Consider the following 12,044-nt stretch of genomic DNA (forward strand, 5'->3'; position numbering starts at 1 on the left):
TCAATGAGGCGGGCTCCGCAGATGACCCGCGCGGAAGAGACGCTCGTTATGCGGAGTGGCATAGAAACACAGAAGATGTGTCCCACTGCGGCTGTCCACTCGACCTGCTGCTTTCTGGTCTTGACGCCAAGGTCTCTAGCTCTACACCTGCTTAGTCAGTGCTGTTGTAATGTTTCATCGAAAAAGAGCGATGGGCAGTTTATGATGAGCGAGAAGACATCAGGCCTTATTTAGAGACGGTGGTAAAGGTGATCCTCTGATTTCTAGAGGAAGTGGAAAATGCAAACAGTAATCCACCATGGAATGTGCTCCATGATTCTAATCCACTCCTGTGAAGGAGAACATTTCCACAGTAGAATCTTCACAGATTTATAACTTCACCCAGAATTGAAATATTTTCAATTACCGCCCAGCTCTAAATCATCCGGCAAGCCTTCGAGAAATGTCGTGCACTTCTGTAGGGGAATGGGGGGCATGCATAATCAAGCTCATACCAGCAAAGCTTCAAGTAATATCTTATTAAAATAAAGGGGAGGTCAATAGTATATTGAAGGCTCCAGCACCCCAACACGGGTGTGGGAGGGTAGTGTGGGGATCAAGTGGGACTCTGGGAGGGGTTCTATTACATTAATTTAAAAACGGTTCCTGCACCATAGCTGGGAAGGGAGTTGGACTTTCAGTCCCTTCCTGCGTTGCTGTTCTAAAACAAGTAAAGTCACACCTGCTGTCAGTAGCAGAGCTATGACTCCAGTTCATGATGCTTTGTTTACAGTCTGGAAATCTTGGTTCTCAATTGCAAGAAGTGAGACAAGAAACCATTGTAAAGTTATTGCTCCTCCCTAAACATCCTCTGATTGGTCAATGCAGCCTTTACAGAATAGTGCATTGTGCAATACCTCCATACGTACAGACCGCAGTGTACTGTATTTCCACCGTGCTAGAGTGGAGGGTCTGATGCCCCGCATGGGAGAGTAGAAGGTACAATATCTCCGCCCTGGTAGAGTGGCATGCACTAGGCCTTCACTTGGAAGAATGGAGTGCCCAATGCCCACTTGTGGGAAAAGTGGAGTGTCCAACACCCACATCTGGGAAGAGTGGAGGACACTATACCTTCATCTGGGAAAACTGAATGTTCAACACCCATATCTTGGAAGAGTGGAGCGTACAATACCTCCACTGTGGAAGAATAGAGTCCACTATACCATCACCTGGAAAGCGTAGAGTGGCCAATACTTCAGCCTGGGCAGAGTGGAGTGTTTTTTAGCCACACCTTCGAGTAATTCAGGGTACAATACCTCCACCCTGGAAGAGTAGAGTGCTCAATAGCTTCATCTGGTAATAGTGGAGTGTCCGATACCCATACCTGGGAAGTGTGGAGTGTCCAATACCCAGACCTGGGAAGAGTGGAGTGCACTGTACCTTCACCTTCACCTGGGAAGAGTGGAGTGCACTGTACCTTCACCTTCACCTGGGAAGAGTGGAGTGCACTGTACCTTCACCTGGGAATAGTGGAGTGCACTGTACCTTCACCTGGGAAGAGTGGAGTGCACTGTACCTTCACCTGGGAAGAGTGGAGTGCACTGTACCTTCACCTTCACCTTGGAAGAGTGGAGTGCACTGTACCTTCACCTTCACCTGGGAAGAGTGGAGTGCACTGTACCTTCACCTTCACCTTCACCTGGGAAGAGTGGAGTGCACTGTACCTTCACCTGGGAAGAGTGGAGTGTACTGTACCTTCACCTGGGAAGAGTGGAGTGCACTGTACCTTCACCTTCACCTGGGAAGAGTGGAGTGCACTGTACCTTCACCTTCACCTGGGAAGAGTGGAGTGCACTGTACCTTCACCTGGGAAGAGTGGAGAGCACTGTACCTTCACCTGGGAAGAGATGAGTGCACTGTACCTTCACCTGGGAAGAGTAGAGTGTGCAATGCCACACCTGGGAAGAGTGGAGTGCATTATACCTTCACCTGGGAAGTGTACAATTCTCCCATGTGGAAAAATAGAGTTCAATATACCATCACCTGGGAAGGGTGTAGTTTACTGTACCTTCACCTGGGAAGGGTGGAGTGCACTTTACCTTCACCTGGGATGAGTGGAGTGTGCCATAGCTTCACCTGGAAATAGTAAAATGCTCTACACCTTCACCTGGGGAGACTGCATGGGAAGGGTTGAAAGTCCAATATCCACACATGGGAAGAGTGGAGTGTTCAGTTCTTCCAGATAGGTAGATCACATTTCCCACAATCATCTGACCTGCCTCCTGTTCATCCCACACCCCTCCTTCATGGCACCGCCCTTACCTCCTTCACTCGTTGAAGCAGCGGCTGCAGCCACTCGGTGTTCACCTCGCAGTGACTGTCCAGGAAGGTGAGGATGTTGGCCATGGCCATGTCTGCTCCGCGTACCCGCGAGCGGATTAGCCCTGGTGGTGGAGAAGCAGGAAAAGCAGAAAATTGTGTTAATTGTGTTGTCACCCTCCACCAGCAACATGCTTTTCTGCGATACATCACAATAAGTAGCAATTAATTTTGAACAATGGCCCCAAATAATCATATCAATAAATCATAGAAATAATAGATAAATCATTATTGGTAATGTGCCCCACAAAATGATATTGGTAGAAATACTATTACCCAAGGTACGGGGTTCGCCAAAAACAACAATATTGGGTTAACAAGTACATTAGCGCAGGATTTCCCAGTAGAACAAGTGCCAGCAATGTCTGCATTTGTTTCCATATGTAAACATACTTGGCATTATCATTATGTGAGCCAGGTTTTGCCCTGGGCTACTTTTCCGATTGGGGTGTTCGTATCAGCGATATACCAGCTAAGGCGAGACGGGGGGTAGAGACGAGGGGGGGGGGGTACAGCAGACTGCTCTGCAATCCCACCACCAATCGGTGAGTAGTATTGAACTGCAGCATTTATAAAGTGCTTCACACAACCATGTGGGGCACCGAAGCACATTTTCAGAGGAGTAGCGCACTACAATGTGGGCGGAGTCATTGGTTGTATTTGTTGTGACCCTACGTGTGAAGAATTGTGCGCGGGGGCTATTGAGGTACTCTTGTCTTGGGGCGCGGAGCCTAGCAGTGTGATGGAGGGGGTTCAGAAATATAATCAGGACTAATACATGTAGGCAGCTACACATCACAGACCTAGTCAGAAAGGGGGTGGGGTAATGTGTGCTTTTACACTGCTGCCCAAACAAGCATTTGTAATGCAATAGGTCTTGCATTTACGAGAGTTTGAGATATTGGCGTTTTAAATGCCAATAGCTTAAACTCTCGCAAATGTGAGACCTATTGCATTGCAAATATATTTTTTTGTTGTCAAAGCCCCAATGCCGCACTTTTACCCGCATGAAGGCCGTGCACCTTTCTTTAAAAAAGGTGTGTCTAACAAAAGGTGCACGGCCTCTATTAAAGCGAAACCGTGGGGTTTAAAAAAAAAAAAAAAAGAATCCGGTTGTCAAACAAATGCTTTTTTTGTAAAAGCCCCTATGCTGCGGTTTCACTTTAATAGCGGCCGCGCACCTTTACTTCGACACGGCTCTTCTAAAGAAAGGGCTGCGGCTTCATGCACGTTTAAGTTTGGCATGGGAGGTATGACAAAAAAAATATTTGCAATGCATTTGCGAGAGTTTAAGCTATTGCATTTAACATTTTAGAGACCTATGGCATTGCTAAGAAGCAGCCACCATTGTCCCAGCTGCTTGGAAAGTGAAAGTGCGCATGGCGAGCTGAATGTATGGAAAGCACATTGTGCCTGAAGTAGAGCAAAACCCATTAAAAGAAATAGCGCTTACAGACTGAATAAAACATACTGTGTAGCAACAGAAGTAAAAGAGCCAGTCCTCATGGGGGGATTAAAATGAAGACAAGGCGGTACTGAGGAGGGACTAACGAGGTGATTAAGGAATCAGAAGACAGCATTTACAAAGGACAACAACACACGGCAATGAAAAATATGGGCAGAGAGTGGGCGCAGCTTCAAATCTCTAACTTAATACAGCATGACTCGCAGAGCAGCGCATGCACTGCCCAGGCTCGACCAACTTTGGGGGAACGATGGAGTTGTTTTTTTAGGTCGAGCATTGGAGACCTCTTGTATATACTTTAATATATACTTATATGTATGTACTTTGTGGGCTCTGGAGATCAGCCCTAGGACTTGTCTGCTTCCACGTAGGGACTTTTTTGTCTGTTTAACTGCCTCTATTTAACGTTCTTGATAGAAAACGACCAGCAGAGGTCAGTAAAGTACCAGAATCACTTTACCATTCTCTAGATTCCAGTTCATAGAAATTTTCTTCCAGGAGCACCGGTAGACAATAATATTTTTTACAAATCTTGTATTTTCAGTGATATGATCACCGAAGGCTCTGATTTTATATTAGAAACAGAGCTTTGCACTATACCATTTCCCACTGAAAGGCAATATTTCTCTCCATGTGTTCCTATACCTGGCATGTCACGCAATTTAGTGCTTACTTTCCCTCCATGTTAAAGAAAAGAAGATGTTTCAGCACCACAGGCTAATGTGCTGCATAGCTAAATACATATAAGGTCCCAAAGGCGAAACCGTTTGATTTGCAAATGCTTGTTTATTTTTATTTTGTTGGAGGCCGTGGTAGTAAATTCTTGCCAGCTCCCCGCCTTACAAAAAAAGCACTTTCATGGTACGTTCGATCAATTAATCCATCTTGGATCAGTAAAGGGCAACAGCATAATTTAATAGGTGCGCACATACCTAGTGACACATGCACACACTTGTGTAGAGACACATGCATGTACACAAGTCATTGTGCTTGCATGCTTGCGAAATGACACACCACCCAAGAGCAATTGAGTCTTCACGCCTTTTGTTTTTTCTTCTTTTGGCCGATGCTGCGCAGAATCAGAAAAAAATGCTTTTTTGCTGCTCCAGTACTGCATTGCCAAAAAGTATTGACAAAGCCAATAGGTACCAAAAGTGAAATGTATTAGTTTTGCCAATGTTTGTTCGTTATTTATATAAAAATGCACTTTCAGTCGAAGGGATGTATGAAAAGCATCTATAGACGTCATGCAGATTAGAGAGGGGTCAGCACTAGATGCTCAGTGCTGCAGAGTGGCACTTGCGGATGCTTTCCATTGCTTGACAGGAACCGCCTGTGGGCTAGAATCGATTCACCATTCATAGTCGAACAATCAGTCTATACCAGAGCCAACCTCAGATGAAGTTAAGATCAAATAATTAATTTATATTATGAACCACCACTGACAAAGTGCATTAACTCTAATGATTATATGAGACACATTAGCTAAGTCCTTAATTAGGCAATGAAACGCAAACAACCTTCTTGTGAAAGCCAAATCCCTGGTCGCGTTTTTGGAGACAAGCAAATTGCATCATATAGTTATCTGCGATGCCAAGGACCCGTGTGCGGTAATCTGGTTTCTGCGATATCCTTAATTCCAAGAAACCAGGGACCACATGGATTTAGGGATTTCTTTCTAAGCTGCTCTGTGAAGCTGGATGATGCGGCTTACAAGATGTACCATTTGGGCCACCTCCATTCAATGTGTACTTGGAAAAAGATAATCTGAGGACCCAATGGGCAGAGCTTTGAGAGTGATGAGGCAGGAGGCAAACTGTGAGGACAATAAATTACTAGAAAACAACCCTCCTTAGGGTAAGCACATTCTTCTGAACATCTGCCAGGGTGGGGCTTGGGAGGAATTAAAAAAACATCTGAGCGACTGGGGCAAGGGATCATACATGAAGCTGTGTTTACATAGTTCAGAGAAATAGTAGAAACGTTTTCTATTCAAAGAGCTGTGGTTTTGTAAAATTCACATAGAAGTTAATTGAATTTACAACCAGGAGCCGTATTACAGAAGGTGCACTTGGGGCGCAACGGGTGTTTGCACCCACTTTGCGCACCCCCGGGGCACCTTGTTATTATAGAAGGGGGCGCCGACGCTTGTGCATTCCCTTCTATATTACCGATGGCGCTGGCACACTAATGCGCCAGTGCTACCTTCAGAGGGTGTTCCCTCATTTGCAAAGGGGCGTGCCCTATGCAAATGAGGGAATTCCTTTGACTGTGCGCAGACGCAGGCGCAGAGTCAAAGAAGCCCTCAGGAGGAGCACTGACAGTGTGCCATTTAAAAGGTGGGGGCAGCGCATAGATCGTAATAGGGCGAATTGACACTGTTTGCGCACGATGCACCTTTTAAAAGGTGCGCCGGGCGCTAACAATGCCAATGCGTAATATGGCCCCAGAAGACCGCAAACTTTTAAAGAAGGCACCCTCAGGTTGCTGACATGGATCTAACGGCGGTCCCTCCTCGCATCGGCCACCTTTCTAAAGCATTTTATAGCCCAATCAGGGATGCTCCAGAGGTTAGGAAAATTAGTGAGTTGCTATCCAGGTACATTTGTGCTGTATAAATCCCAAAATATAAAGGAAAAAGGAGAAAAGGTTATTATAAATAACTTGGTAACAGAATGTATAGCCCAACACTAAGGCCTGATTTAGAGCTTGGTGGACAGGTAACTCCGTCGTCGCGGGGACGGATATCTCGTCCGATGAAATCTAAATCCTGTTGTAACCTATGGGTTTTATATTTCGGCTGACAGGAAATCCATCACCGTTGTGACTCAGTAACCCGTCCCCCGAGATCCAAATAAGGCCCTAAGTCTTCAACTACTAGGCCTTCTGCGCGTTTACAAGAACAGTTATAGGTACAATTAGGAGATTTTGTACACAAACTCATGCAAATCACTTGCTGATTATACAAGTATTAAACCCATATTAACTTCCAGTCCATTAGTCCACAATGAAGCAATAAATCTATTTGCAGCTGTCTTTATTTATTTCTTTATTTATAAAGTTTTATATAGCACGAACAAGATCCTGAGGGATATTTACAGCCGTCCTTATTGGCAGTCTATACAACGCATATCAATATAACACAGTGCCTCAAAGCCGCAAAAAGATGCAAATTTGCCACACAATTTCGCAATCTATGCCTCAATATTCTGGAGGCTCTGAAATAGCAAAAAGGATTGGCTTTGTCAATGCTGAGATTTATCTTAACACCAGTCTGTGAACAGACAAATGCTTTTCACAATTCAAACGTCACAACTTTTGGTTCTGTTAATGCTTGTTGTTTTTCTGCTTACATGTGCCTGAGAATTGAGACTTAGAAACCCTATCACTATACACATGTCAAACGGCTGCCTTTGCCAGTGCTTGTTTTTCTGCAGGGTTGGCATGTTAGAGCAGTCACAGTGTAATGAGGCAGACACTGCACCTAAGGGCCTGTCCTGCTCGACACTCTCTCAGGATGCATACCTTCTTGGACAGGCGGGGGGGCTGAGTTTGTTAGGGGGGGGAGGTGGAGTACCACACGAATCTCAGCTCACCTTCTCTGCGGTTGTTCCTCAGACACTTGATCTTGGGGATCTTGGTAAGCAGCAGGCAGTCTTCGGCTGCAGAAGAAGGGGGAAGGGAAGGATACAGGGGGGGGGGGGGGGGGAGGGGATGTCAGAAAGAAATAATTATTAGTCTTTTTCAGAAGAGCTCCAAAAATCCTAGCTCCATATGTTTCCATTTTGCAACCTCTGGCCTGGTTTAATTTCAGATTAATCAAGTGGGCTTTGAACAGCTTTAATCCCACGTCCAAAGTACGCGCCAACAAACGCCGCAGGGGCCTATGGGAGGTTTGTACCGTTGCGAGGCCTGTGAGATACTCTCTCTGGTTACTCCCAAACCCCGCCCCCGCCAAGCAGCGGTTTCCTAGACACACTTCAGCCCAATTGATGGACGGAATGCAGAACAAATCAAAACATTCATCCCCAGTCAAGAGATCTGGGTTAAATCCATCATTCTTTTGCTCCCCATCCCACCCCAGTTTAGAGATGGCCATATGCAAATCAGTCTTGACCCTGTGCCTCATGGGAACAGTCCAGCCTGAAATGCCAAGCAAGGTCCTCCCTGGACCGGAAACAAGCTTCCGAGGACCGGTTTCGGGGTTTCATTCCTCTTCAGCCAGGATAGCTTGACTCCCGTGGCACAGTGACCCCAGGACCGACGCCTGGGCATACCTGGCGCACTTAGAGCGAGAAAGCAAAAGACACACAATTGATGGACAGAAGGCAGAACTGATTTGCAGACACACACTCCCCTAGATGCGATCTGTCTTCTCTAGAAACGGACCCACACTCCCCCAGATGTCTTCTCTAGAAACGGACCCACACTCCCCCAGATGTCTTCTCTAGAAACGGACCCACACTCCCCCAGATGTCTTCTCTAAAAACGGACCCACACTCCCCCAGATGTCTTCTCTAAAAACGGACCCACACTCCCCCAGATGTCTTCTCTAAAAACGGACCCACACTCCCCCAGATGCCATCTCCAGAAGCAGACCCACACTCCCCCAGATGTGATCTGCAGATATGGTCCCACACTTCCCCTGATGTGATCTCCAGAAGCAGACCCACACTCCCCCAGATGCCGTTCCCAGAGGTGGACCCACACTTCCCCTGATGTAATCTCCATAAGTGGACACACACTTTCCCTGATGCCATCTCCAGAAGCGGATCCACACTCCCCAGATGTAATCTCCAGAAGTGGACCCACACTCGACCAGATGCCATTCCCAGAAGTCGATCCACCATCCCCAGATGCCATTCCCAGAATCGGACTCACACTCCCCCAGATGTGATTCTCCAGCAGCAGACCTACAGTCCCCCAGATGTGATCTCAAGAAGCAGACACACAGTCCCCCAGATGTCTTCTCCAGAAGCTGACCCACACTTCCCCAGCACGTTGTCTCAAGAAGCGGACCCACACTCCCCCAGATGTAAGATGACCCACACTCCCCCAGATGTCTGCTCCAGAAGCAGACCCACACTCGCCCAGATGTCGGCTCCAGGAGTGGACACTTCCCAAGATGTTAATTCCAAAGGCAGACCCAAATTCTCCCAGATTTAATCTCCAGAAGCGGACCCACACTTTCCCAGATGTCCTCTCCAGAAGCGGACCCACACTCTCCCAGATGTGATCCCCAGAAGCGGACCCACACTTCCCCAGGTGTGATCTCAAGAATCAGACCCACACTCCCCTGTATGTCTTCTCCAGAAGTGGCCCCACACTCCCCATGATGTGAACTCAAGAAGTGGACCCTCACTCCCTCAGATGTGATCTCTAAAAGGATACCCACACTCACCCAGATGTGATTTCCTGAAAAGGGCCCACGGTCTCCTAGATGTAATCTCAGAAGTGAACCCAAAGCTACAGGTAAAGCTTAGAGAAACTGATACTTTACAACATATGTGACTTCCAGGACTGGGCATATGGGTGAGGCTCAACTGCAATAAGTGCCATGGTAAACCAACTGCTCTCTTTTTGGGGGCATTCTTATATTTCTCTCAATAAAAAAAAAAGAGAAAAGTGGAAAGAAAATAAGAAATTAAGTCAGAAAAAGAGGAAAAGAAAGAAGAGAAAAAAGAAAAAAATACAGAAATGAAGCAATCGAAGATAAGTAAGACTAAGGAAGACATAATAAGGAAAAAAAGAAGGAAATGAACGTATAATAGATAAAGAGGGAAGAGAAAGAATGAAAATTACTAATGAAAGAAAGGAATAAAAAATGAAGAAAAAACAGAAACAGAAAGAAAGGAGAAGAAATTAAAGAATAGAAGAATGAAAGAGAAAATGAAATATATGTAGGACAGAAATAAAACAAATGCCGATAATAAGAAAGGAAAAAAAGAAGGAAAGAAGAGATAAAGAAAAAAGGAAAGATATAAAGCAAAAAGGAAAGAGAAAGGAAGGAAGACATGAAGAAATAACGACAGAATCCGATGTTCGACACTTACGGTCATTGCTGAAGTCATCGACTAGAATAATCTCCTGGATGAGATTGGCTGGGCTGCGGTTCAGGACGCTGCAGGAGAAAGGAAGCGGGGCAGTGATTGGTTATTGAGACATGACAGTCGGGCTTAGGCAGATACTAGGCTCAGGTGTGTTCAGCCCACTGCGGGGGCAGACCTCTTCCTTGGCAATCTCAGGCACTGCACCCCCACCGCCAAACCACAATGTCTGCGCCCTCACCCACTCCCCCGGCTGCCTACTCAAATCTAATTATATATTTTTTCCATACTACTGGGTTAGTCCCATTTTGTTTTCTACAAAAATATATAAAAAACGAAGTTGCAGCTGCTATATTTGTTCGTTTCTTTTTCTGAGGAATGTACACCCACAATCAGGGCTGGCTAGATCGGCGGCAGCCCACCCCCCACCCCAATGGCGTTGTTATTCAAAAATTCTCTCAATAGCACCCTACAATGTCAGGGACATTTTTTTTTATTTCAAAAGATTTTATTAGAAGGAAATTTTCACAAACACATTATAGAGTAGACAAAACGAAGGCAATACTGGTCTTGAAGGATTTTAGGGGTCTTGGGCCAAACATATTTTGGGGGCCCCTGTTCGGAACAGCTTTGAATTTATGATCCAATTCCATCTCTTTCATGCCCTCCTTGGCCATATCACTGGCACATACACATTTTCCAAAGTCTAAATGTGTTTACATCTAATATTCAGGGAGAGTGCTGTGTGTTTTTAGTATTGTAACACAGGGGCGGGTCACTAATATTATTGCAAATAATTTCTGTGACCCCTCCCATTTCTCACATGTGGGGGTCCTGCTTCCATCTAAAAGATATTTTTTTTAAGGATGCTGCAAGGTTTCGAAAAACAAACACATTTGTCTGCAAAATGTCTGTAATAGACTCCCACACATTACTCTTATTAAAAATCCATGAAAGGAAATGGTATTTAAAACAATCTAAGTTTAAAAATCATTCAAGGTCATCAGGGCAGGGATGTGTGGCTCTATCAGGGGCCAACCGAAAGGCTGGGGCCCTGGGACAGAGCCTACTTTGACCATGCCCAATGGTACCCATCATCTCTCCTTAGCCCCTCTCTCACATTTATTTGTTTTATAGTACTACTCATTCCAACTTAGATTGGCAGAGCATTTTACAACACAAACATAGTTTACAGAGACAAACAAGTGTGTAAATCAATGCATAGGAAATGTTAAATAAATAAATAAATAAATCCAGAATTTGTAAAGATCTGCAAATCACCAGCAAGGGTCTCAAGACAAGATTTAGTGTTTTGCCAAGAATCACAAGATGTTGACGCCAACGCAGAGACGCACACTTGGTTACCATCGGCTCCAAAGGCGGCAGCTCGGGCCATTAGGCCAAACCCTGTCGGCTTTCCTACTTAAGACAATGAGGACAACAAGGTGTAGGAATCACTTCATCGTTACTTGTCGGCATTATATGTTAAGAGTGCTTGGTCTGGAGAAACAAAGGGGCAGAGTAAGTAAGTATTTACGATGCGCAGAAAGCAAAGTTGCTGCGTTACGTGAAAAGGACAGAGCACAACAGCTGTTGGTCTCTCATCTAGTACTGGTGTAGCGTAAGCTGTCTTTGCACTAATGTCAGTAGCGGTCGGCAGTAGGTGTTTCTGTAGGCGGTGACGTGTGCAGGTGGAGGGGCAGGGTGGGGGGTAGTAATGTATGGATTAAAAAAATAAAACGAATTTCGTTGCGCGCACTGCATCACATTTGGTGATGCAGTGCGCGCAACAAAATTCGTTTTATTTTTTAAAATGTTTACTTACCTGTAATACTCCGTAATCCATATATTACTACCCCACACCCTGCCCACGTCACCGCCCTGCAGAAACACCTACTGCCGACTGCTACTGGCTAATGTATGCAACCTTGCACTATAGAGCAAGGGTTTTGCATGAGGTCAAGCTTCCAGCTCAAAATTCTATGCTCTGACAAGGTTTGACACTTCATCACTTTGCATATTTTTTTTTTTTGTAGAGTTTTATATAGCGCGAACTAGACCCGAACCGAATCAGGTATCGGAGCGCTTTACATATTTTCCAGTTACGTTACATGAGGACACACTTTCATTTTAGGCACGGGGAGAATAAGTGATTTGCCCAGAATCACAGGAGG

The 12,044-nt window shown here is 45.4% G+C and overlaps 1 protein-coding gene across 1 annotated transcript in view; it reads right to left on the reverse strand.

The window, feature by feature from the left end:
• The window catches only part of GALNT16 (polypeptide N-acetylgalactosaminyltransferase 16), a 539,297-nt gene that overhangs the window by 98,431 nt on the left and 428,822 nt on the right, over positions 1 to 12,044 (reverse strand). The window contains exons 4-6 of the mRNA XM_078661985.1: positions 9,877 to 9,944; positions 7,420 to 7,485; positions 2,302 to 2,423 (exon numbers count right to left, since the gene is read on the reverse strand). Coding sequence (XP_078518111.1) covers positions 2,302 to 2,423; positions 7,420 to 7,485; positions 9,877 to 9,944 — 256 coding nt within the window. The remainder of the gene's footprint in view (positions 1 to 2,301; positions 2,424 to 7,419; positions 7,486 to 9,876; positions 9,945 to 12,044) is intronic.

This window comes from Lissotriton helveticus, chromosome 9, assembly GCF_964261635.1.
Source record: "Lissotriton helveticus chromosome 9, aLisHel1.1, whole genome shotgun sequence".
Classification (NCBI taxonomy): domain Eukaryota; kingdom Metazoa; phylum Chordata; class Amphibia; order Caudata; family Salamandridae; genus Lissotriton; species Lissotriton helveticus.